The sequence below is a fragment of the Musca autumnalis genome, unplaced genomic scaffold (assembly GCF_047663935.1).
Source record: "Musca autumnalis isolate F117 unplaced genomic scaffold, ASM4766393v1 scaffold_2, whole genome shotgun sequence".
Lineage (NCBI taxonomy): Eukaryota > Metazoa > Arthropoda > Insecta > Diptera > Muscidae > Musca > Musca autumnalis.
The window spans coordinates 23,853,682-23,879,617 of NW_027411755.1; the positions used below are offsets into that span (position 1 = coordinate 23,853,682).

Consider the following 25,936-nt stretch of genomic DNA (forward strand, 5'->3'; position numbering starts at 1 on the left):
GACCTGAGGAAATTTTTTGTATAGAAAAAACCATCCTCAGGGACCTGAGGAAATTTTTTGTATAGAAAGAACCATCCTCAGGGACCTGAGGAAATTTTTTGTATAGAAAGAACCATCCTCAGGGACCTGAGGAAATTTTTTCTATAGAAAAAACCATCCTCAGGGACCTGAGGAAATTTTTTCTATAGAAAGAACCATCCTCAGGGACCTGAGGAAATTTTTTCTATAGAAAAAACCATCCTCAGGGACCTGAGGAAATTTTTTCTATAGAAAAAACCATCCTCAGGGACCTGTGGAAATTTTTTCTATAGAAAAAACCATCCTCAGGGACCTGAGGAAATTTTTTCTATAGAAAAAAAAACCATCCTCAGGGACCTGAGGAAATTTTTTCTATAGAAAAAACCATCCTTTTTTCTATAGAAAAAACCATCCTCAGGGACCTGAGGAAATTTTTTTCTGTAGAAAAAACCATCCTCAGGGACCTGAGGAAATTTTTTCTATAGAAAAAACCATCCTCAGGGACCTGAGGAAATTTTTTCTATAGAAAAAACCATCCTCAGGGACCTGAGGAAATTTTTTCTATAGAAAAAACCATCCTCAGGGACCTGAGGAAATTTTTTCTATAGAAAAAACCATCCTCAGGGACCTGAGGAAATTTTTTCTATAGAAAAAACCATCCTCAGGGACCTGAGGAAATTTTTTCTATAGAAAAAACCAGCCTGAGGGTCCTGACGAATTTTTTTCTATAGAAAAAATCATCCATTTTGAAGGAATTTTATACAGAAAACGTTTAAAAATTTTCTATAGGCAGTAGGTATTCTATTAATTGAAGTACCTTGGCTTGTCTTTTGTAATTGATTTTGGCTTTCTCCTGCCCCTGTACCTGTCGAAACCACAGAACTTTATTTAATTGTGCAAATAATGGAATTCTTTTTAACCATCCATCGCATCGAAAGGTACTAAAAGAAAAGGCAATCGTCTGCCACCTGAATACCCTTTGGAATATTAAACAGCAGTTCTGTTCTATTTCTTACTTTAATCTCAAATTTTAGCACACTAAATCAATTATACACTGGGATACTGGTGTGTTACAAGGCAATTTTGTGGTAATTCAATCACAGTTACAGCCACTCACACATACACAGGCAATTTACCCCCGCCCCCTATGCTAACATCTCTTTAGCCATTAACAAAAATTCTCTACCAAATTCAATAGAAATTCATTTCATGCAATTTGTCGTTTTCATGGAATTTCGATCATACTTGTATGTGTAGGTATATGTGTGTGTGTATGTGATGTATGTATTAGTTCATTTTGTAGTAAAACCATTTAGTTGCTGTAAATTCCAATTCTTCGATACTTACCCGGCACTATTATGGTGTCATTTTTCATCCAATAGTTTATTGATTTTGGAAATGCTTCCGATTGGCATTCCAATGTTATATTTTGTCCAATTGCAGCACCCACTAATTGATTTTGTATCCAAATCATTGGTGGAACTGAAAGAGAAAGGGTGAAAGAACAAGTGATAGAGAGGGGTTAAGGAAGAGGAAGAACACATTTGTGATTAAAGCATAAAAATAAATAGAAAATTGTTTGTAGCCTAAAATTAAATCACCACAAATGGAATATACAAATCTCTATTGACATACAACTGCAGCAGTTACTAGGAAATGCTAATTAACATTTTTTGTTCGTTGCTGGCAGCTGTAAACATAGTTGCTAATTTAATATTTGTTTTCGATGAATATTGAAAAATATGCAAAAATACGTAGCATCATTTTGAAGAAGACTATGTCTGGAATATCTGACTCAAAATAAGTAGACAACTTTAATGAAACAATATACAGTATAGTCTCGATAATCCGGACACTCGTTAAAACGGACAACTCGGTAATCCGGACACCAGAATTGCTTACATTGTAGGCTCGGTAATCCGGACATCACATATTTTTCTTATCCCGATAATCCGGACATCAAAATTTTTTTCCTATCTTGAGCATTAGGTTCTTATTTATTTCATTGATGTTTTAGGTTTTTAACAATAGCAATTTGTGTATAAATAAGAAAGTGTATTATTTTCAAAGTCCAAATCTGGACTTACTAGATATCCACTGTCAACTCAGTTATACAGTCAACATGGAATTAACTATCTGAATCTGTCAAATAATTTTCGTTTCGTTCAACCATTGATGACTGGCTATGATAAGCAATAGTATTTAAAACCTAGGTTTGGGTAACCTGGTTCCCTGAAAAATCTATGTTGAGTGGTCCTTTCCACTAAAGGAATTAGTTCATTAGCCCTCGTATTAGTGAGAAAGTCCCTAGGGAGCATGTAATGTAATCCAAGGATATTATATCTAGAAATGTTTAAATCATTTTAGCGTTGGGATTAGTAGGTTAGTTTTCATTGGGATTTGTAGGTAAACGTGTAGAGTCATTATATAGAAATTTAAATAAATTTAAAACAAAGTAGTATGGCCCTTTCTGGCCATTCTTTGACATTCAAAATCACCATTAACTAAGGATTGTTGTATTGCATTCTCGTAATTATGCAACCGAATTATTAACATCTTCTATATGGTATGACTGAAATTCTTTAAAATTAAGTGTTTTGCGAGGGATCCCATAATGTCTACCATTTAAATTAGTGTACGTGGAATCTGTGTTGCATCAATGTAGAAAAATGGATACAAATGGGTTCAAGCCAACAAGATTTTTTATGTTCCCTTCTGATTTTTGGCTTAACCATATATTTTATAGACCTATGCCCAAAGAAAGTATGACAGAATACTCCATGGGCAACATGATACTGGTGCATAATTTTTCGATATATCCACAGCATCCACCTAAAATTGATGCTGACACTTTAAAGCAGGAATTTCGCGGTTTTTTGTTTTTTTTAATAATCTGGACGCGCAACACCTTAATACTCCAAACTCATAATAGGATTGTAGATCTCGTGATTTTACGTCGTTTAATGTATATCTCATGTGTGAGCTCCTTACAGTATCCTAGGAATTGGAGTCTAAAGGCCAAAATTTGATGCGTGAATTTTCTTAAAAACCTATTTTTGGCGTTTAAAATGTACATGTGTCATTCAATTTCCTTTGAATACCGCGTGAATTTGGTTTTTTTTTCGCGACGGATCTAATGAGCCCTTCCGCGATCTAATCCATCCACTGCGGATATAGATACCTTGGAAATAGGAAAATCAGCAAAAATATATTTTGACAAATCCGCGTACTAAACCGCGGTTTTCTTTAAATTTTTTTACATAAATGAAATTCGCGATTATAATATTTGCGAAAACGCGTGTCATAAATTACAGAGATGCACGAGTAATATGGGTCTTTTACGCAAAATAGAATGTGGAGGCACATTCGCGGCTCTTGAAAACTCTATTTAAAATAGGTGTATATTGACGTATTAAGAATAAAGTTCAAAAGAGTTGCGGAGGAGGTACTTAAAGGAATGGACCGACTTGGTCCATTATGGAAGTTGATCTTATTTTGGGAGTCATTTCTTCTCGATAAATATCACTCCCACTAGTCAGTTCAGTGGGTTATCGTATAATTTTTGGACCAGTATGCCAGGAAACTAAGTTTGGACAAAATATGACGAAGACGCAATTTTGGACCAAATCGGTTGATCAGTTCGAAAGTTACGTATGGTACCAAAGGGGTTTTTTACACATTTCGGGCGGTTTTCTCAAGAAGTATGGACTTGCCCCTGAAAAAACGCTTATCTTCGTAATTGAGGCAGAGAATGCAAGTTGCTTCTACAAAAATCAAAGTGATTTGAGAGCAGGTCTTAAAGTGCGCTTATCGGACATTTTGTGTGGGAGTTACCCGAAGGAGTGGATAAGTATTGTTCATATTCGAACCTAGTCTATATCTGATAGATATATTAGGATGTGTAAAGAATGGACCAAATCAGTCACTCTCATCAAGAGTTATCGTGCGCACAATTTTTCCGAACATTTTAAATTTTGTGGGGGAGGCACCTGAAAGAAGAGGATCGATATGGCTCAGCTTCGAATTTAAACTTAATTTGGACAAAATATTACGAAGGCCAAATTTTGGACTGAGTCGCCAGATTTGTTCGAGTGTTATCCACCGCTCCAACCACTACACACGGTTTCATAAGGGTTGTTATACCCTCAGCATTTATGCTAACGAAATAATGGTTTTAGACCGCAAGTATGTTTGGACGAAATCTGTTTCAGACAATTTGAAGTTGATTTAGCCATGTCCGTCCTTCTGTCTGTCTGTCTGGTGCGCACGATAACTCTCGAACGGATGAACCGGTTCGAACCAAATGTTGGGTATCGTAATATTTTGCCCAAACTTAGTTTAAGTTCGAAGATAGGCCATATCGGTCCACTCCTTCGGGTACCTCCCCGAACGATAACTCTCGAAGGGAGCAATCGCTTTGGTCCAAACTTTGCTCATCGTATTATTCCTTCCAGATATAGATCGGATTTGAATATGGAATATAGTCCATATTCCTCTCCCACTCCTCCCGCACAAAATTCGGATAAAGTGAAGTTTAAGAGCTCCTCTCGGATCGTTTTGAAATTTGTTTCAGTAAGTTGTCCTGTAACGTGACAATACTATCACGTACATACATAGTACAACAACACAATACCGGCTACCACCCAATACACTGCAGACATACAGAACAGCCATTCAATAGGCAGCAGTCATTACATTTCATCCACTTACATGTTGTGTTTTAAGATGTAACCCAAAGGAGAATTCAATTCCGGTGTAGTTTCGCAGTTACAATTTTAACGCACACTGTGAATAATTCTCATTTACTCTGTACTCCAAGCCACTAAAGTATTTCAGGTTTACTTGAGAATGGCGAGCTTACTACTGCAGGGAGTTTGCTACACGGGCTGGAACAAAAGGTTGCTCTAAGTTCGCCAACTTACGCCTCGGTGCCTAGTGTTGGGAATACTTTTTGAGAGCTACCCATTAAGTTGTGGTGGCTGATACATACACAGGGCCTTCGGGTCAGCTGTTCCACTGGGCCTTCGGGTCAGCAGTTCCACAGGGCCTTCGGGTCAGCTGTTCCACTGGGCCTTCGGGTCAGCAGTTCCACAGGGCCTTCGGGTCAGCTGTTCCACAGGGCCTTCGGGTCAGCTGTTCCACTGGGCCTTCGGGTCAGCAGTTCCACAGGACCTTCGGGTCAGCTGTTCCACTGGGCCTTCGGGTCAGCAGTTCCACAGGGCCTTCGGGTCAGCTGTTCCACTGGGCCTTCGGGTCAGCAGTTCCACTGGGCCTTCGGGTCAGCAGTTCCACAGGGCCTTCGGGTCAGCTGTTCCACAGGGCATTCGTGCCAGCTGTTCCACAGGGCATTCGTGCCAGCTGTTCCACAGGGCCTTCGGGTCAGCTGTTCCGTACTCAGTAGCGCATGGTAGATACTAGATCGTAGCCTAGACTAACTCCCGAACATCAACAGCCGAGCGCCGAAGCCGACATTCCATCGTATTCCCGAACATCAACAGCCGAGCTCCGAAGCCGACATCCATCGTATTCACGAACGTCATCAGCCGAGCTCCGAAGCCGACAACCCATCGTATTCCCGAACATCAACAGCCGAACCCACTGCGTTCCCTATCATCTGTAGCCGAACACCGAATTCTTCGTCTTCCCGATCATCTGTAGCCGAACACCGAATTCATCGTCTTCCCGATCATCTACAGCCGAACACCGAATTCATCGTCTGCCCGATCATCTACAGCCGAACACCGAATTCATCGTCTTCCCGATCATCTGTAGCCGAACACCGAATTCATCGTCTTCCCGATCATCTGTAGCCGAACACCGAATTTATCGTCTTCCCGATCATCTATAGCCGAACACCAAATTCCTCGTCTTCCCGATCATCTATAGCCGAACACCGAATTCCTCGTCTTCCCGATCATTTACAGCCGAACACCGAATACATCGTCATCCCGATCATCTGTAGCCGAACACCGAATTCCTCGTCTTCCCGATCATCTGTAGCCGAACACCAAACACAAACAACACCGTTTCCCTCGTAGAAGAAGCCGATAACTCAACACGAGCTCCTCAGCTGCCAAATCCCAGCGAGTCTGCATAATCCAACGCTTAATCTAAATATATATACCATTGAATTCATTCTTATCGTATTTGAACACAAGTAGATTGTAAATTAGTATTTATTCAATAAATCCCCGATTTAGCCCCCAGGAGAGGGAGAATACTAGTCTTCTCATTTCGTAAGGTTTAGTGGGTCCTTATGGAGACCCCGGACGCGACTGAGCTTACCCCAGCCGACGACAAAACCACGTTACAAATGGCGCCCGAGCAGGGACCCGATTCAAAATCGCATTGCGGAAAACCCGAAACCACCGCCAACGACGACGGATCGAGTCACAAATGCGGTAAGAAGTTAAAAGAAGAATCATTGCATTGGATTTATTTGCTGAGGAAGGAGCAGCTCGTAGAGCAATGTCAGTTGGCAGCAATACCGACGGAAGGTTTAACAGTCGGGTACTTGAGGAAGCAATTGGCAGACCTAGTACTGAAGAAGCGGCAGGAGACCTGTAACAAAAATTTTCTTTGGGAGATAGAAAACGAATTGAGAGCCGAGGAGAGAACGGTGGTCACAAAGAAATGCTTGACCGTCCCAGAACCTGTTTCCCGACGAGAGACGAGCGATTCCGAGACCATAAATAGTGTGCAGCGCTGGAACCTTAAATACACAGGCGAAGGAAACTTGGTGGAGTTCCTAGAAAGGCTTGAGGAATTGGCCGAGTGTTATAGAGTACCCCACGACCGTTTGATTTCCACTCTACCCATCATCCTCGAGGGTAAGGCCTTGAAGTGGTACAGGGTGAAGAAAAACGATATCAAGTCTTGGAGCACTTTTCGGGGGGAAGTCGAGAAGTTCTTTTTATCGAAGCGACATCTAGCGCAATTAGAACATTCATTCTACAACCGCCGTCAAGATAACCGAGAAAATGCGAAGGACTTTATCCTGCAGATATTGACCATGGCGAAACAACACCCCACCCTCCGAGAAATGGATCACCTCGACCGAATCTACGATGGTCTCCGCCCCGAATATCGCCACTATATCCGTCGATGTGATTTCCAGACCTTGGAGGAGCTAATGTCATTCACGGACGACTTCGAGCTCTTAAAAGGGGATGAAACTCGTGCCGAACGTCCACACACCTCACACATGCTTTTTCATCGAACCGAAAGTTATCAACGATCAACCCATTGCTGGCGATGTAAGCAGAAAGGTCACACCCGTTTCCAATGCAATGCCAGGTGGAAAATCTTCTGTTCGTATTGTGGCAAGGAGGATGTAATGACAAGGCACTGTCAATGTCGAGAAGATACGAACGTCGAGTTCTCCAGGGATAGGGACTCGGTTCACTTCTTCTATAGCCCAACGAGCCAGCAGCATCACAACAAGTTCGGAGGACAGACTCCATTACGACTAAGCCTACAATCAACCTCTCCGTCGGAAAACCGAACGTCGACGAAGGCAATCCCTAACCAATCGACTCGCAAAGAATCTGCCACCAGCCGTCAATCCCCCAGCAGGTGTTCAACTGCCCGTCACATCACCGAAGCACCGACGTCATCCATCCAACGGTCACCTTTGATTGCTAACGAGGAACCTAAAACAGGAGGACCCCCTACCGTCTCGTTGAATGCAGACGAACATTCTTCTTTATCGCAGAGAACTGATTCACCACTTGTTAAAACTTTACCAACTAACGTAGACCCCGACCAGTGTAAGGGAAGATACGAACTTGAGCAAAGCTGTACTAAAGAATCCCGAGAAGTAAAACCAAAACTGAAAAGGAAACAGAAACAAAGATCAAGATTTAGAAGGAAGAAATCCGAATTCTCTTGCTGATTTTAAGTTTTCCTTGGTATCCCCTTTGGTTTCCCTCTCCGAAGCGGGGGGGAGATGTAACGTGACAATACTATCACGTACATACATAGTACAACAACACAATACCGGCTACCACCCAATACACTGCAGACATACAGAACAGCCATTCAATAGGCAGCAGTCATTACATTTCATCCACTTACATGTTGTGTTTTAAGATGTAACCCAAAGGAGAATTCAATTCCGGTGTAGTTTCGCAGTTACAATTTTAACGCACACTGTGAATAATTCTCATTTACTCTGTACTCCAAGCCACTAAAGTATTTCAGGTTTACTTGAGAATGGCGAGCTTACTACTGCAGGGAGTTTGCTACACGGGCTGGAACAAAAGGTTGCTCTAAGTTCGCCAACTTACGCCTCGGTGCCTAGTGTTGGGAATACTTTTTGAGAGCTACCCATTAAGTTGTGGTGGCTGATACATACACAGGGCCTTCGGGTCAGCTGTTCCACTGGGCCTTCGGGTCAGCAGTTCCACAGGGCCTTCGGGTCAGCTGTTCCACTGGGCCTTCGGGTCAGCAGTTCCACAGGGCCTTCGGGTCAGCTGTTCCACAGGGCCTTCGGGTCAGCTGTTCCACTGGGCCTTCGGGTCAGCAGTTCCACAGGACCTTCGGGTCAGCTGTTCCACTGGGCCTTCGGGTCAGCAGTTCCACAGGGCCTTCGGGTCAGCTGTTCCACTGGGCCTTCGGGTCAGCAGTTCCACTGGGCCTTCGGGTCAGCAGTTCCACAGGGCCTTCGGGTCAGCTGTTCCACAGGGCATTCGTGCCAGCTGTTCCACAGGGCATTCGTGCCAGCTGTTCCACAGGGCCTTCGGGTCAGCTGTTCCGTACTCAGTAGCGCATGGTAGATACTAGATCGTAGCCTAGACTAACTCCCGAACATCAACAGCCGAGCGCCGAAGCCGACATTCCATCGTATTCCCGAACATCAACAGCCGAGCTCCGAAGCCGACATCCATCGTATTCACGAACGTCATCAGCCGAGCTCCGAAGCCGACAACCCATCGTATTCCCGAACATCAACAGCCGAACCCACTGCGTTCCCTATCATCTGTAGCCGAACACCGAATTCTTCGTCTTCCCGATCATCTGTAGCCGAACACCGAATTCATCGTCTTCCCGATCATCTACAGCCGAACACCGAATTCATCGTCTGCCCGATCATCTACAGCCGAACACCGAATTCATCGTCTTCCCGATCATCTGTAGCCGAACACCGAATTCATCGTCTTCCCGATCATCTGTAGCCGAACACCGAATTTATCGTCTTCCCGATCATCTATAGCCGAACACCAAATTCCTCGTCTTCCCGATCATCTATAGCCGAACACCGAATTCCTCGTCTTCCCGATCATTTACAGCCGAACACCGAATACATCGTCATCCCGATCATCTGTAGCCGAACACCGAATTCCTCGTCTTCCCGATCATCTGTAGCCGAACACCAAACACAAACAACACCGTTTCCCTCGTAGAAGAAGCCGATAACTCAACACGAGCTCCTCAGCTGCCAAATCCCAGCGAGTCTGCATAATCCAACGCTTAATCTAAATATATATACCATTGAATTCATTCTTATCGTATTTGAACACAAGTAGATTGTAAATTAGTATTTATTCAATAAATCCCCGATTTAGCCCCCAGGAGAGGGAGAATACTAGTCTTCTCATTTCGTAAGGTTTAGTGGGTCCTTATGGAGACCCCGGACGCGACTGAGCTTACCCCAGCCGACGACAAAACCACGTTACAGTCCTTGCCGCTCCCTTTACGACGATACAATTTTTTTCTTGCGCAAGTTCATACTTCCTGAGATATTGGCCTAAAAGTTACAAGAAACTCGGACGGCACCAACAAAAATGGCAAATCCGCAATATAATTCTCGCAGGGAGTTTCTGATTGGTGCAGACTTTGCACATCATATTTTTTCATTCAGTCATCTATCAGGTTGGAATATGGGCTATATCGGTTATCGCCTTCGGGTAACTCCCACACAAAATTCGAAAAAAGTGAAGTTTAAAAGCTCCTTTCGCATCGTTTGGATTCTTTTTTTCAGTAGTTTGTTCTAGCGGCCTCATTTACAACGGTACAGTCTTTTTCCGGAGTAAGTCAATACTTCCTGAGATAATGGTCCAAGCTCCAAAACCCTCCCGGCACATATTAAAATGGCTATAGCGCAAGATAACTCTAAAACTTTTTCAAAAATTTCTTTCAAACTTAGTTTAAAGTAATTTAATATTTCTAGTCCATTATGAAGATGTTTGGTTACTAAAAATGATTTCGTATAGCCCCACATTACGGTACATACAGATTTAAAAGCAAACTCGTGATACAAAATTAATATACATATTTTATATACGGCATTATTAGTGTATTTGTTTTTTTTTTGTTTGGTCAGTAGCTGAGGGTATATCTCCGTCAGAACAGCTGACTGATACTTTCTTTCTAATCTATTTTTCTAATCAAACCAAAAAATATATTTGGAATAATACTTTAACAATAAGTTTATTCACTTTTATTGTTGCTATAACATGCAATTTATAAAGCCAATGTTTATAATTTTGGTTTTATATTATACGGACTCTGAGGAAGTATAATTTAGATTTACTCCCAGATTTTTTAATTTTTTTGATTTTCCGCGAAAATAAAAACAAATTTTAGAAATTATGGTGCGTCTACTTATGTATGTCAAATGCTGTTACTGATACTCGTATATGCTTACAATACAACAAATAAGAAATTTGATTGCTTGAGTGGAGTATTCCCTCATTGGCTCAACTTCATTTATTACCCTCTATTACAGAGAGTAATGTTTTTCAAAATGAACTGACAGTGTTGCAAAATTCAAAAACTGAGAAGCCAATTGATAATTCCTTTCGCCGGGATGAAAACATGATATTGGTAGCAATCAGTAAAATTTTGCAACACTGTCAGTTCGTTTTGAAGAACATTACTCTCTGTAATAGAGGGTAATAAATGAAGTTGAGCCAATGGGGGAATACCCACTCAAGCAATCAAATGAGATTGAATCTTCAACAATAAACAAAACAAACACAAATAAGAAATTTTAAAATATTTTTTCTTAATAAGATAATAAAAATCGATATAGCTAAAAAATAAATTCTTAGTTGAGTTAGTCTTAAGACATCAATTGACAAATAAAATCATATTTGCTTCTTAAACGAAATTAAATGTCGGTGTTTGAATTTGTAGTTTTCTCCAAAGAGAAAACACATATATAAATAACTCGCGCGATTTTGTACACTGATATATTTGCGTCCGGTGGGCGAAGCATATCGGAAGGGGAAATAAAAAATCGCGCGCACTTTTTTTCTTTTTATATAAATATGCATCTTACTTTAGGTTTTTACATAAAGAAAGTAAGTAAACTCAGTTAATGGTAACATTTTTTTCTAAATAATAATTTTCTTCAGATCCGATGCGACAATTCCTTCCACTGTTAAAGCATTTAACGACATTTTGAAAAAATGCATTCCTGCCAATTTCAATTTTTTAAGTTTGTAAAATATTATTATTGGTATTGTTCGGCTACAGGCTTTTTGAAAATAAAAATCGGGTGTTGATTTTTATATAGTTTCTTTATTTTCCAATATTTCGATTGGAGTCTCCAATCATCTTCAGGGAACTACAAATGATAATTGTGTTAACAGAGATTATTTAAAAACTTATTGACAACAAAATTACTTGAAAGAGAGTTCTGGTTTATCTGTTCCAAGTGCTTTCTTCAACTGAAGTTTGTCATATCTGTATTTGTTGACTGTGTGCCTATACATTTGAGCACAATTGTCTGTATCTGTTTTATAGTTTAGCCGTATATCATTCGGAGTGTTTATGATGTGTAACATCTCAAGAGTATTACGTTTATGATAATTAGTCTCTTGAGTTAATATTTTAATGTTATTGAAGTCTGGTGTGGTTTTTTACGGCACAATGTGCTGCCAAACTGTTTTTTGATCCAGGGGTTTGTTATGTGCCTTTTGATCTGATCTGTGTCTTGATATCCTGGTCTTTAGTTTACACTTAGTAGTGCCAACATATACCTTTTGGCATATGTTGGATTTGTCTCCTTTACAGTTGATTTTGTATACTACATTGGACTTGTCCTCGTCTTTAATTTTATCTTTTAATCTGCTGAAAACGTTATTTAAAGTGTTATTGGATTTAAATGCCAGTTCATATTTGGATCTGTCATATATATTGGATGCTTTAATTCTTTCCGAAAACCCTCTTGTGTCATCATTGTTTTATAGATTTTTGGCTCCTTCTCTCGTGCTTGGGTTTTGTCTCTTCTTCTTGTACGTGAGATCAAGTTGTTTATTGTTTTCATAGGAAAATTGTTTTTCATTAAAATATCTTTGATCGTGTTGATGTTCTCAACGTGGAAGTCTTTATCGCTGATATCTAGAACTCTCGCTATAAAGTTAGTTGCCGTATTAATAATTGTTCTTCTTGGGTGTTTGGAAGTGAAGTTAATAAGTCTACCCGACGCTGTGGGCTTTTGGTACCAGTTTAGTTTGAGTTCATTTTCATGTCTTATCACTATCGCGTCTAGGTATGGCAATCTGTTGTCTGTCTCAATTTCCATCGTGAATTGGATTTGCAAGTTGTACGTATTTAGTATATCCAGGGTTGCCGTTATGTCATTTTTATGTATTTTTTTATCGTCGACATACTTAGTCAAAATTCGTGGCTTCGTCTGCATTTTCTGTATTGACGAGTCCAAAAGCTTTTCCATCACGATGTCTGCCATTACTGGTGAAGCAGGGGAACCCATTGGCATGCCTTTGTTTTATTGTAAATCTTATCGTCAAAACTGAAGTATCGTGTAGCCTTTATACACAGTGTCAATATTTCCATAAAAAGTTCTTTTGGTATCTCTGTGTGAGTCCGTATGATGTCCCATTTGTCTTCTATAGTTAGAGCTACATTTATCGGAATACTGGGGAACAGAGATACCACGTCAAACGATATTAGGACCTCGTCCGTGTTAATCTTGATGTCCTTGATCTTGTTTTTAAAGTCCTTTGCATCTCTGACATTGTATACTGAGTTCCTTGTTAGATGTTTTAAGATATTGACTATATATTTACATAGCCCTATCGCTGGTGAGTTTAAAGTTGAGCATATCGGTCTAAGTGGAATTCCTGGTTTGTGAATTTTGGGCAACCCGTAGAATCTTGGTGCTACTGCTGTTTTTGTTGTCAGTTTGAATTTTTCCGATTCGCTAATCACGTTTAATTTAAATAATTTATCCATTAATGAATTGTTTTTCGTCTGTAAATTATATGTAGGATCTCTTGTAAGACGTCTATACGTGCAGAGATCTCCTACAATTGCTGACATTTTGGCTCTATATTCGTTTTTGTCCATTGCCACTGTTTTCCGTCCTTTGTCAGCGCTCATAATTAATATATCATTATTTTCTTTTAAGAACGTTTTACATCTACCCACTGTGTTCATAATTGTCTTGTCTCTTGTGGTTAACGTTGAGTTCTTCATGCGATCATCTATGAGGGAGACTAGTCACTAGTTTTGTTCTTGCAATATCTTGCTGTTCTTTGTCATTTATTGTTTGCACACAATCTTCTCCTTCTGCAATGACATTTAAAAGCGGGAATGTTTTTGTTGTTGTAGGCGTTGCATATTTCGGCCCTAACTAGAGTAACCACTCAATGTCATCGGGAATATTTGCCTTCGTCTTGTTTACAAACCATCCGTTGTTGTTGTTCATTTCTATTTCTTTGTTTTGTTGTTGTAATGATTAGAGCTTTTTAATATGGGTAGTCTTGTGTGAGTTGGTGTAACTCTCAAATAATGTGGTTTCACTCTCAATGAGTTTTTGCATGTCTATTTCATCTAGGAGAGTTGTCATTTGTTTTCGCAGTTGTGTCTGCGCTAATTTGTTTTTGTGAAGTAGTTTATGTTTTTGTTGTATTAAGAGGTTCAGGATTTTGTTGTGGAAGTTAAAGACATATTTGTCAAGTTTGTGTTTGATATTTGTAAAATATTTTCGCAATGAGGAATTTTTCAAAAGCCACGAATTTTGTATTCTTGCTTAAAATGGAAGTTCATAAAAAATATCGTAAAAAAATATGTGGTTAGGGATGCGATCATAGACGAAGCAACCAATTTATTAAACTCGGAAAAAATGACTGTTGCAACATTTGTAACAAGGGTAATTTACAACAATAATATGGCTGTACAAATTCCACCCGAAAATATTTTTGGTGAAGATCCAGATGAGTAAGGTCTATCTGGTGAAGGTGAATTAACAAGGGAGAATATTGAGGATGAAAACAATGAAAGAAAATGTGTAGTTTGGGGGGATAATTAGCAAATGTAGTACTTCTCCCTTGCAGACATTTGAAGTGCTGTTCCTCATGTAATACTACATTATCCAATTAAGCACATTTCCATTGTCCATATTGCAGGGAATCAGTTAGGGACAGTATTGTAGTTTTTATATAATAAAATAATGATTTTTTGGGGTAAATTTTTATTTTTTATTTTGGGGTAAAAATATGTAAGATGATTTTTATATGTCGTCTCCTTCCGTTACTTCCCCCACAAAAGTTCGAAAATATTCGCTAAATTGGTAAGCGCAATATCTCATTAATGGAGCAACCGATTTGATGTCGAATATTTTCAGAAACTTCGTTCACGTACAGAAATGGGCCCTATCGGTCCACTCCTTGACGTACCACCCACACAAATGTTCAACATTTTTGTTCGCTTAAGGGTCCGTTTTGAGGATACATTGGAAATTTTTACCGATGGTACTCCTTGGAGCCCTGTTTACAGCTACATGATGTTTTTCGTGGGTAAGTCCATGTATCCTGATGTAATGGTTCTATATGCATATGAAAAACTCAAAAACACTCATATTTTAATGCAAAATATGAAAAAAAAAACTGAAAAATTTATCTTTGACCTTGAATTCCTCTGGTGAAGTAGTCACCGAATTTGAACGTTTTTAATGGATCGGAGAGATGATTGTGTTATCCATTCAAAAGTTACAAAGTTTTGAACAGGAAAAAAGATTTTGAACCACTGTGTGCCTTTCTTACTTATTTCAAATTTTCTCTGTGATTTCGCTTGCAGCAATACCGTGTAGAACGCGTTTGAGATACCAACTCCAGCTCCAAAACTTATAAACCGATTGTCATATATTTTTGTGGTCTTATCAATGACATACAAATGTAGTTCTTCAGCGATTTTTTATTTTGTTTTACGGAAACGGTGGCCAGAAATAAAAATTTAATTTTTTGGCTTAAATACTAACATTTGTTGGTCATGAAAACCGCAAAAAAAATAAAATTGGATTGCTGAAGGACTAGATTTTGATGTCTCTGATAAGCCCACAAAAATATATGGCAATGGGTTCGTTAGCTTTCGAGCTAGATTTGACTCCTATTTCCAAAAGTCTGACTTACTTACTTAGCTGGCCCATTACAGAACATTTGTTCCATAGACCGAACTAAGAAAAGATCTCCAATTCTCTCTGTTTAGTGCTTCGCTTTCTGGAATACCGCGCCTTGTCATCTCTTCATTCACTTATTTGTGCCATCTATTCTTTGGCCTGCCAATTCTGCGTGCACCGTATTTATACGCCTTTTTAGCGGGTTCATCTTCGCCCATTCTTATGATATGGCCTAGCCAACGCAATCACTGCATCTCGATACGGTTAACTATATTGATGTCGTTGTATGGCAGATACAGCTCGTGGTTCATGCGACATCGATATTCACCGTCAACGAAGATTAGTCCGTAGATCTTTCGAAGAATTTTTCTCTCAAACACACAAAGCACTGCCATGTCTGCTTGCGCAATTACCCAGGCTTCGGAGCCATACATCAGCACTGGTAGTATCAGTGTTTTGTAGAGCGTTGTTTTTGTTTGACGAGATGTGGCTTTGTTTTTAATCTGCTTATTTAAGCCAAAGTAGCATCTGTTGGCCAATACAATTCTTCTTTTTATTTCACAACTGATGTTGTTTGTTGTGTTTATGGCAGTGCCGAGGTAGACGAAATCTTTAACTACCTCAAAATTATAGGTACCAACTTCCACAGTTGGACGCTTTGCCCGTCGACACCATCAATTTGGTCTTTTTGCCTTTTACCGCCATACCCACTTTCGCAGATTCTGCTTCGACCTTCCTAAAGATATCAGTTACTTCCTTTACTGATCGTCCCGTGATGTCTATGTCATCAGCATAAGCAAGTAACATGTGGCTATTGGTGAAAATTGTGCCATTTCTTTTGACATTTGCATCTCGTATTTCCTTTTCCAGTAAAATGTTGAATAGGTCACACGAAAGGCTGTCTCCTTGTCTGAAACCTTTTTTGGTACTGATCTGTTCGGAGAGGTTCTTTCCAATTTTAACTGAGGACCTAGTATCAGTTAAAGTCATCTTACAAATCCGGTTGAGCTTTGCGGGGATACCAAATTCAGACATTGCATGGAATACCTTTGATTGGAGAGGACTGTCGAATGCTGCTTTATAATCGACAAAAAGGTGATTTGTGTCGATCTGCATCTCTTGAGTATTCTGCAGGATTTGCCGCAGGGTAAATATCTGGTCAATGGTGGACTTGCCAGATCTAAAGCCACATTGGTATGGTCCAATTATTGGCTTTAGTCGTTCGCACAATATCCCTGACACTATCTTATAGGCAATAGGGAGAAGACTTATGTCCCTATAGTTGGAGCATACAGTCTTATCTCCTTTCTTTTGGACGGGACACAGGATGCTCAGGTTCCAATCGTCGGGTACGCGTTCTTCCTGCCAGATGGTGCTAACTAGCTGATGCATACACCTTATCAGCGCGCCGCCTCAGTAGAGGGGTATTACCCCTCTACTCGCCTCCGGTTTTAAACAGCTCGGCTGGTAAGCCATCGGCTCCTGCTGCTTTATTATTCTTCTGCCGGTTGATTGCTGTTTTACCTCATCTTGGCCGGGCGGTATACATTCTATACCGTCTTCTGGGATTGGATCTGTAGTATCCATCGTCTTCGCTACTATTGTATACCAGCAGTTTGGAGAATTGTTCCTTCCATATCCTGAGCACGCTATCTGTATCAGTTACCAGATTACCTTGCTGGACTCTACAGGAGGATGTGCCAGTTCCAAAGCCATCAGTTTCATGTTTCACTCTTTGGTAGAATTTACGGACTTCATTCTGTCTCCTGTACATCTCGATTTGTTCACACTCCAGCTTTTCCATCTCTCTCTTTTTTCTGCGGAAAAGACGTTTCTCCTCTCTCCTTTTCTCCCGATACCACTCTCGTGCGCTACGCGTTGCTACTGATCGTAAAGTAGTCCTATACGCTGCATTTTTCTCTTCGGTAGCAGCACGATACTCCTGGTCCAAGTACTGATTTTCCGCCGGTTTCCATGGCCTCATACCATTGTCAGATGTTTCACTGTGGAGACTGAATTTCCCGACTGTTGGGCCAAAGATATTCTCCTTTCCAATTTTGGCATTAAAATCGCATGGTATAATTTTAATGTCATGGGCAGGGCAACGGTCATAAGTTTCTTCTAAGCGCTCGTAAAATATATCTTTGGTCTGTTCGACCTTGTCTTCAGTGGGTTCGTCCTTGTCTTCATTCAATGGGAGTGAAGCTGGAGACCAAATGTTTATACCTCCGACCAACTACAAATCCGCAACCAAACTCATGCTTTATGTCGGGGCAGCTATAATACAGTGCGTCACCTTTAGGTGTTGTTGTGACGCCTTTCCCGTTCCATCGTATTTCCCGTATGGCATAAATGTCGGCCTTGTACTTTTCAAGTGCATCTGCCACTGCGTAAACTGCACCTTCTCTATAAAGAGTGCGAACATTCCAAGTGCAGATTCGCGGATCATGGTCCTTAAAACGTAAGTGAATTTTCATCTGACCTCAGAAGCAAATTTGTAGATAAGAGCAAGAATAAAATATTTTGATATATGTATAACACTGTGCAACACGAAAATTATTAACCATATTCTGACACCGCAGCCTGATAGAAGACCAAAAAAGAGAGGATATGTGTCTCGCCGTTTTTTCGTATCTCATCAACTTTCGCGGTTATATGCCTCCAAAGGTTTGAGGCTTTGATATGAAAAGGGTCATTTAGTCAGGACTATATCTTCCAAACCGTTAGGAAATTTGAATTCATCTCAGAGGCAAAGTTGTAGCTCTTGCCTTAAAGAACAAAAATTGTGAACACAGATAATCCATCGAACTTCATCTGCAAGGTCAAAATCGTCATGGTCAAATTTTTTTTTAAATTTTTTTCTCAAGTTTTGTTATACAGCTATCAAACCGATCAAATTTGAAGCAAACAACCAACTAAGGAAATATACCTCAGATCTAAATAAACATTTTTCTAAAATATACGAACTTTGTAGAAACAGATCTTAATGGTCAAAATAGCAAAACAATTTCGATTTTTATCCTCTTTTCTCGGCTTCTGCTCCATAAACCGTTCAAAATTCAAGCAAACAATCAACCACAATATTGTAGCAAAGACATCAATAAACAACTTTCTGGAACATACGAAATGCCTATGAACGGTTCTTAATGGCAAAAATAGCAAAAATCTTTTGACAATATCCAATTTTTTATACTTTTTTCTCCGACTCTGGTCCAAAGATACGCAACCGCCTAAAAATTAAGGATACAGACAACCACAAAAATGTACCTAAGATTTCAATAAACAACTTCTTAGAACATATGAAAATTCTAGGAATAATTTTTTCAACGACCATTTAATAAATATATCAATAACGTGGTGAAATCCGAAATGCGAGAACAAACTCTTGGTGTGAACTGTGTTTGTAAAACGTGTTGTAGAAGATATGATGCAAAATACCGCTGAAACAACATGAAGTAAGCTTTGTAGAGTTTCAGAATGTTCTAAAGAATTGTTGTTTGGAAGATTTTTGCAAAAGGTTACTGATTTAACTCCCAATAGTTTAGCCGATACTCACCAAAATTTCAACAATTATGTAAAATTTTCTATATTTTATCGATTTTTATGTCCTATGTAGTTGAAGATTTTCTTATGTGGTCTTTTCAAAATATATGTATATTCTACTAGTTTGGGCTACAATTTTGCCAAAGACCGCAAGGCCAATTTCTATTCGTTTCTGAGATAAAGGTCCGATAAATGGAAAAAACTGTAGTTTTAGCCCGGTTTAGATGAGGCCATAAAATCGGGACTGGATCTGACAGGACAAAACCCCATTAGGGTTTTTGTAGTCCCAAAATGTACTTTCCAAAAATGCATAAGAAGTTGTTTGCATTTTCAGTGTTGCATAGTGTAATACTATTTTTGATGGTAAATATTCAGGCCAGATAGTTATTGTGCAGCCTTCGTATTACCTGTACTTCAAAACAAGCCAATACATTTTTTTGAGTTTTCAAAAGTGTTAGGTAAGGGTAGCCCCTTACAAAAATATACCTTAATGTGTAGGAAGAGTTTGATACTTTCCTAAACGAAAGGAAAGTAATTGTTCCTACGTTTACAGTTCGTCGTGGAGCGTGTAAAAAGTTCGGCACGGTCGAAATTAACGCCGTTCTTATTTGTTTAAAATTTGATGATTTCGCTTTCTAAGGCGTTTTGCGGTGCTAACTCTAGCTCGAAATCTAATGAACCGATTGTCATATCAAGGACATCAAAATGTAGTCCTTCATCGATCAATATTTTAATATTAGGTTTTACGGAAATAGTGGTCAGAAAATCAAAAGTTAAATTTTTGGCTTAAAAAACTAACTGTGGATAGTGATAAAACGCAATCCCACGGCAGCGGGTTCTCTGTACCGGATTGACCCGGGACCACACAACACCAGGGTTCCGGCCAGCGGCTGCCACCTCAGTCTACATATGTTTGTATTTGTTTTGTTTTTCTATGCTGGGAGCGGCATATCCCGCAATGTCTGCTCCGGATTCTTTTGGTCCGGGACGGAGGAAAACCCAGAACCAATATATTTGTGCTCGGTTTGTCACATCCACATTTTCACCCATATCCAATCTTCGGTGAGATGCAATAGATGTCAGGAGTGGGTGCATTTAAGGGGTTGCTCTGGACTTGCTCACGTAAGGGACTATGATAGGGACCATGTTGCTGCATGCTGCGCGAACATAGCCCCCAATGAGTCGTCGTCGTCAGATTACGAAACTCCTTCTTCGTTGGATTACGAAACTCCCCCGCAGTCCCACCAACAGCAACCGCACGCGCAGCATTTAACACCAGCCGTTGTTGTTCCAATCCCAGAAAATGCATCCTTTTTGCAATTTAATTGCAATGGGCTCCGAGGTAAGATCGATGAAATAGTGGACTTTATGAATAGGAAGAAGATCAAGGTCGCGGCGGTTCAGGAAACCATGCTGAACGACCACAGCTCAGTACGTTGTGATGGTTACAACGTAATAAGGAAGGATCGCACCAGATGTGGAGGTGGGGGATTAGCTTTCCTTTTACACCAGTCTGTTCAATACAGACCTATCTCGCTTAAGCCTGCCTCTAACGACCCGTACATGGAATGTATGGGGGTAGCAGTCAGGTCTGGAACTGCCCTCGGAAACGACCAGAGGGGTATAGCGCTGGCTGAGCAGATTGATAGATCTACGTTTTGCTCGGTCAATGAGGACGCCCCTACCAGAATTAGAGGAGCGTGTCACAGTTCGCCAGACATAACCATCGTGTCATCTGGTCTGACAAATCACGTCACTTGGCAACCCTTTCCCTTGGATCAGACCATCTCCCCATAATTGTCTCCATCAGCAGACCACCCGATTTTATCACCTCTGAACGCCGCACATTCGTCAATCATGGGAAAGCTGATTGGCCGAGTTTCAGAGAGTTCACCAATCACCGCTTTAGACAATTGCCCAATCCTTCTGATGCTCGGGTAGCGGAAAGGACGTTCCGAGACATCATCAATGCTTCAGCCGGTCGCCATATACCTGCTGGTCGAATACCCGAAGTAAGACCAAATTTTCCATCAGAGGCGACAGGATTATCAAATGAGCGTGATTAGCTTCGTCGAACCAACCCCGACGACCCCAGAGTCAGGGAGCTGACACTGGAAGTTAACAGGCTGGTCGGCGAACATAAGCGGAACAAGTGGTTAAATCATCAGAAGGGTTGCAACATTGGAGCCGGTATAAGTAAATTGTGGACAACGGTTAAGTCACTCTCGAACCCCGGAAGGAGGAATGACAGGACCTCAGTCACGTTTGGCGACGTTACGTTGACTGACCCGAAGAGGTGTGCAAGTTACTTCAATCGACTGTTTGTCGAGCACCCCGTGAGTGACAGGGCGAAGAGAAGAGTGTTACGTCACATTAGATCTCTTCCTGCCGAGGATGAACCACCACAGTTTACAATGGATGATGCCATCAGGAACGCTAAATCATCCAAAGCGTTGAGCCCTGACTGAATTTCCATGGTAATGATGAAACAGCTGGATGAGCCGGGAGTGGAGTATCTCACTAAAGTAGCTCACTAAAGTTCTCAACCTGTCGCTAGCCACCCTTATTGTTCCCGAAGTCCCGCTACTGAAGCCAGGCAAGAATGCCAGCAAAGGTGAATCGTACAGGCCGATTTCGCTTTTGTCACCTGTAGCGAAGACCCTTGAGGCCATAGTCCTCCCCTGCATTAGAAATAGCTATCAAGTTGCCGATCATCAGCATGGATTCCGTAAGCAGCACAGCACGACAACTGCGCTGCACGCCATCTCCACATATATTTGTCAAGGACTCAACCAGAGACGGCCGTGCGATAGAACAGTGATGGTGGCGCTTGACTTATCAAAACCCTTTGATACTGTCAAGCACTCCACGCTGTTCGAGGACAGCGAGCAGACAACCCTCCGTCCAAGTCTGAAACGTTGGATAATCAACTATATGTGTACACGCCAGTCGTATGTGGAATTCAGGAACAAGAAATCCAAGCCCCGTATAGTGAAACAAGGAATTCCCCAAAGAGGGGTGATATCTCCGGAACTGTTTAACCTCTCCGTTTCCTGTATTCCGCCCCCTCCAGACGGCATTGAGATCGTAACGTATGCGGATGATTGTACGATCCTGGCGTCAGGTACCTACCCTAATGACATCTGTGAGAGACTGAACTCCTATTTAACCAATCTTACCACCTTTTTCCACGCGAGGAATACGCAGATATCCGCCACTCTGTTCACCACATGGACGGCGCAGTATAGAAGAGAGTTGAATATCAGGGTCGATGGTAGCAGAATTCCGACCACAAAGTGCCCCAAAATTCTAGGGGTCACTTTCACGTCGTCCGCGCATGCCGCAGCTATCGGCAATAAACTGAAATTTAGCAACAAGGTCCTCAAGTCGCTAGCCGGCAGCACTTGGGGTGCAGATAATGAAACCTTGTTGACCACGTATAAAGCGATAGGTCGGTCTGTGGTAAGCTATGCGGCGCAAGTTTGGTGCCGGAATTTATGTGACACGCAGTGGGATAATATTCAAATTTGTCAGAACACCGCCCGGAGAACAGCAACAGGGTGCCTTCTCAAATCTACAGTGGACCATCTACATGAGGAGGCAAAGATTCTTCCAGTACGGCAACATAATGAGATGCTATCGTTGCAGTACTTGCTCGGGTGTTACCGTGAGAGCCATCCCAATCACCATCTGCTGGCCATCGATACACTCAGGCTTATCAAGAAGGATATTCATGCTCTAGAGGCGACGGTCCATGAATATGGGAAAGAACCTCTAGATCAACAGACATATCAGGCAGGTTTGAACAGCATTCACACGACAATAAGCAATTATTGTGTGAATGCAGTCATCGGAGCACATCCCCCATCTATCGCAGCTGAAGAGCGTCAGCTGACACGACAAACCAGAGTAGTTTTGGCTCTATTATGCTCGGCATATTGCAGTCGCCTAAATTCCTATTGGGCGGGAATCGATCGCACCATGCAAGACATCTGCCCAGTATGCGGCATGGGCCCGCACGTTACTAAGCACCTATTCAACTGCCCCGCCAAGCCTACTCATCTGACTCCAGTGGATCTGTGGTTACATCCCAACGAAGTAGCCAACTTCCTGGAACTGGAGATAGACCCAGGGTCAGATTGAACAGGAGAACGAACATACAAACATAATAATAAAAAACTGTTACAACAACAAGTCATAAAACGAGCAAAAAAATTATAAAAGTCGATTGATATAATATCTACAAAAAAACATTGTTCCACAACATCCCATACGGGACAAGGGAGACTTCTCTCATATCAATGAGTGCACCCCGATTCATATTAGCTCAATGATATGGGACCTACTGTTTATCGCCGAGTCCGAACGGCGTGCCTTAAGACACCACTTTTAGAGAAGTTTTTCAAGGCTGATATACTCAGGAAATGTCGCCAACATTACTGAGGGGTATTTTGGCACCGTTGAAAAATGTTTGATGTTTTCTGGCCGGGGAATCGAACCACTGACCTTCTGCGTGCAAGGCGGGTGTGCATAACATTGCACCACGGTGGCACCCAAATATATAATATCTACCTTTACTTAAATGCAAGGCACATTTTCTATTTAATTTGTCTGTATAGAAGAATACTTTGAAACCATTTCCTTCTAGGAATTTATTTGTTTATTTTCTGCACACTTTTGGGAATAACAAAAAAAAAAAACACACACACAACCTACACAAGGGAACATTTAAAATTTTTCTTGAAATATAACCGTTTTTGAGTACATTTGAGCAAAATAATATTTTTGTGAAATCTGATAGCTTTTAATCTTATTTTTACTGCGTACAAAAAAAAATAAAATAAACAAATATATTTGTGTTATGTACTTAGACGACAAAAATACTTACAATGTATTATCAGCATGACCCTTTTGCTAACTGATGGCGGTATACCATTTGAGGCAATGCATAGATATGCGCCCATATTTAAACGCTTCACCTTGGCAATTGTTAGAAATGAACCATTGTAACTGATGGCTGCGGCACAAGAAAAGAAAGATGTGGAAGAGAATAAGAGAGAACACAAAATGGTAATAAAAAACTGCAGATAAAGGATGACATTTTGTACAAATCGTGACATGAACAGATAGGGTGGACATTGAAAAAAAAATCAATAGATAAAATTTAAATTTAAGACATTTTTTGGAAATATTTTGTTTAAAAAATGTTAATGGACTATTGTGAACTATTGACTCCTAAAAAAAAATTACTAAAAATGCTTAAAAATTTTATATTTTTTGGCCTCTTTGTCTACTTAAGAAAAATGTTAAAAAATCCATACCTAGTGGCCAATTTGGATTCTTTAACGTATTTTTTAATAGCCAAAGAGGCAAAAAAAAAATAAAATTTTGAAGTATTTTTAGAAATAAATTTTATATTTTTTCGCCTCTTTGGCTACTTAACAAAACGTTAAAAAATCCATATTTGGTGGCCAATTTTGTTACTCCTAAAAATCGTTACAAAATAATATATTTTGTCATCACTTTGATAATTACTAAAAATCCTTAAAAATCTATCTCTTTGGTTACTCCAAAAAATCCTTTATTTTGTGGCCTAAAAATCTCAAAAAATTTTAAAATTCTGTGTCTTGTTTTGTCCTCATCTAAAAATTAACTTTTCTGCTTTTTTCCTACTGTCCCACTACTAACTAGTCCAACACAACAACTTCCATTGATAAATGTTACCATAGTTACATGGTTTGATAATATAATCTACCTGCAGGATAACAGGATTGCAACGAGTTGGTAATCAATTATTTGAAATTTCATGGTATGGCATTTACCCACATCACTCAATCAGAAAAAAGAGACAGTCAGTTACAGTCACCGTTGATGCAGTGCAGTGTGCACTCAAGTGTGAGCATGCAGTGGGTTGGGAGGGTCCTTTGTTTCCATTACTAACTGCGCAAATCATTAAAAATGTTTTAATGAAAAATGTGATTGTAACGATGTTAGGAGTTGTTTTTTCTCTTCTTTTGCTTTACCATATCCATATGTTTGAATTTTCCCATATTGCATTTCCGCGCTATGCTCATGTGTATTTCCGTTTCCGTTTCCGTTTAACATTTCACATTTAATGTTTTCCACATAATCTATCCAACCGTCTGCCCTACTGCTAACATTAATATTTGCTAATGGGGTTTCCGATCATCCAAATACATACACAACATACACCACTCTACATACCTTCAGTTCCATTTGGTATTGGTATGGGTTCTCCACCCTCTCGTCGCCATGTTATTGTGGGTGTCGGTGATCCAGTGGCCGCACATTTGAGTGTCACATTAGAACCTTCACGTACCACCATATCCGTGCTGGTTGGATAATCTAAAATATCCGGTGGCACTAAAATGAACAATAAAAGTATAGCGAAGAAGAGAAAGAGAGGGAGAAACAGAGGAAGAATAGTTGAGTGAAAAAATTTTAACAACAAATATCGAAACAACATTGCAAATATACAATAATAAATGAATTTCATGGTATTGGTGGGCAAGGCTTGAGGAGAAAAAAAGTAATTTAATTGTTATCGATGTTACTGCAAAGCCATGGACATATTGAGATGGAGGCATTGCAATTGGACAAAGTGATGGACAGTGGGTAAAATTAAAGAAAAATGTTTTTCAAAAATTTTTTAAAAATAATTTCTCAACAATTAACATGGATTTTTAAAATTTTTTTTAAGCAATAAACGTGGATTTTTAAAAAAAATTTTCAACAATAAACGTGGATTTTTTAAAAAAATATTTTTTCAGCAATAAACGTGGATTTTTAATTTTTTTTTTAAACAATAAACGGGGATTTTTTAAAGAAAATATTTTTTCAACAATAAACGTGGATTTTTTTAAGAAAATATTTTTTCAACAATAAACGTGGATTTTTTAAAGAAAATATTTTTTCAACAATAAACGTGGATTTTTTTAAAGAAAATATTTTTTCAACAATAAACGTGGATTTTTTAAAGAAAATATT

General features: G+C 40.0%; 1 protein-coding gene across 4 annotated transcripts in view; it reads right to left on the reverse strand.

Annotated features, from left to right (window-relative positions):
• DIP-theta (Dpr-interacting protein theta) overlaps nucleotides 1–25,936 on the reverse strand; it is a 328,764-nt gene that overhangs the window by 124,866 nt on the left and 177,962 nt on the right. For all 4 annotated transcript variants that reach the window (XM_073967266.1, XM_073967264.1, XM_073967265.1 and 1 more), the window contains exons 6-8: nucleotides 25,154–25,312; nucleotides 23,817–23,945; nucleotides 1,366–1,500 (exon numbers count right to left, since the gene is read on the reverse strand). In XM_073967266.1, the coding sequence (XP_073823367.1) occupies nucleotides 1,366–1,500; nucleotides 23,817–23,945; nucleotides 25,154–25,312 (423 nt within the window). The remainder of the gene's footprint in view (nucleotides 1–1,365; nucleotides 1,501–23,816; nucleotides 23,946–25,153; nucleotides 25,313–25,936) is intronic.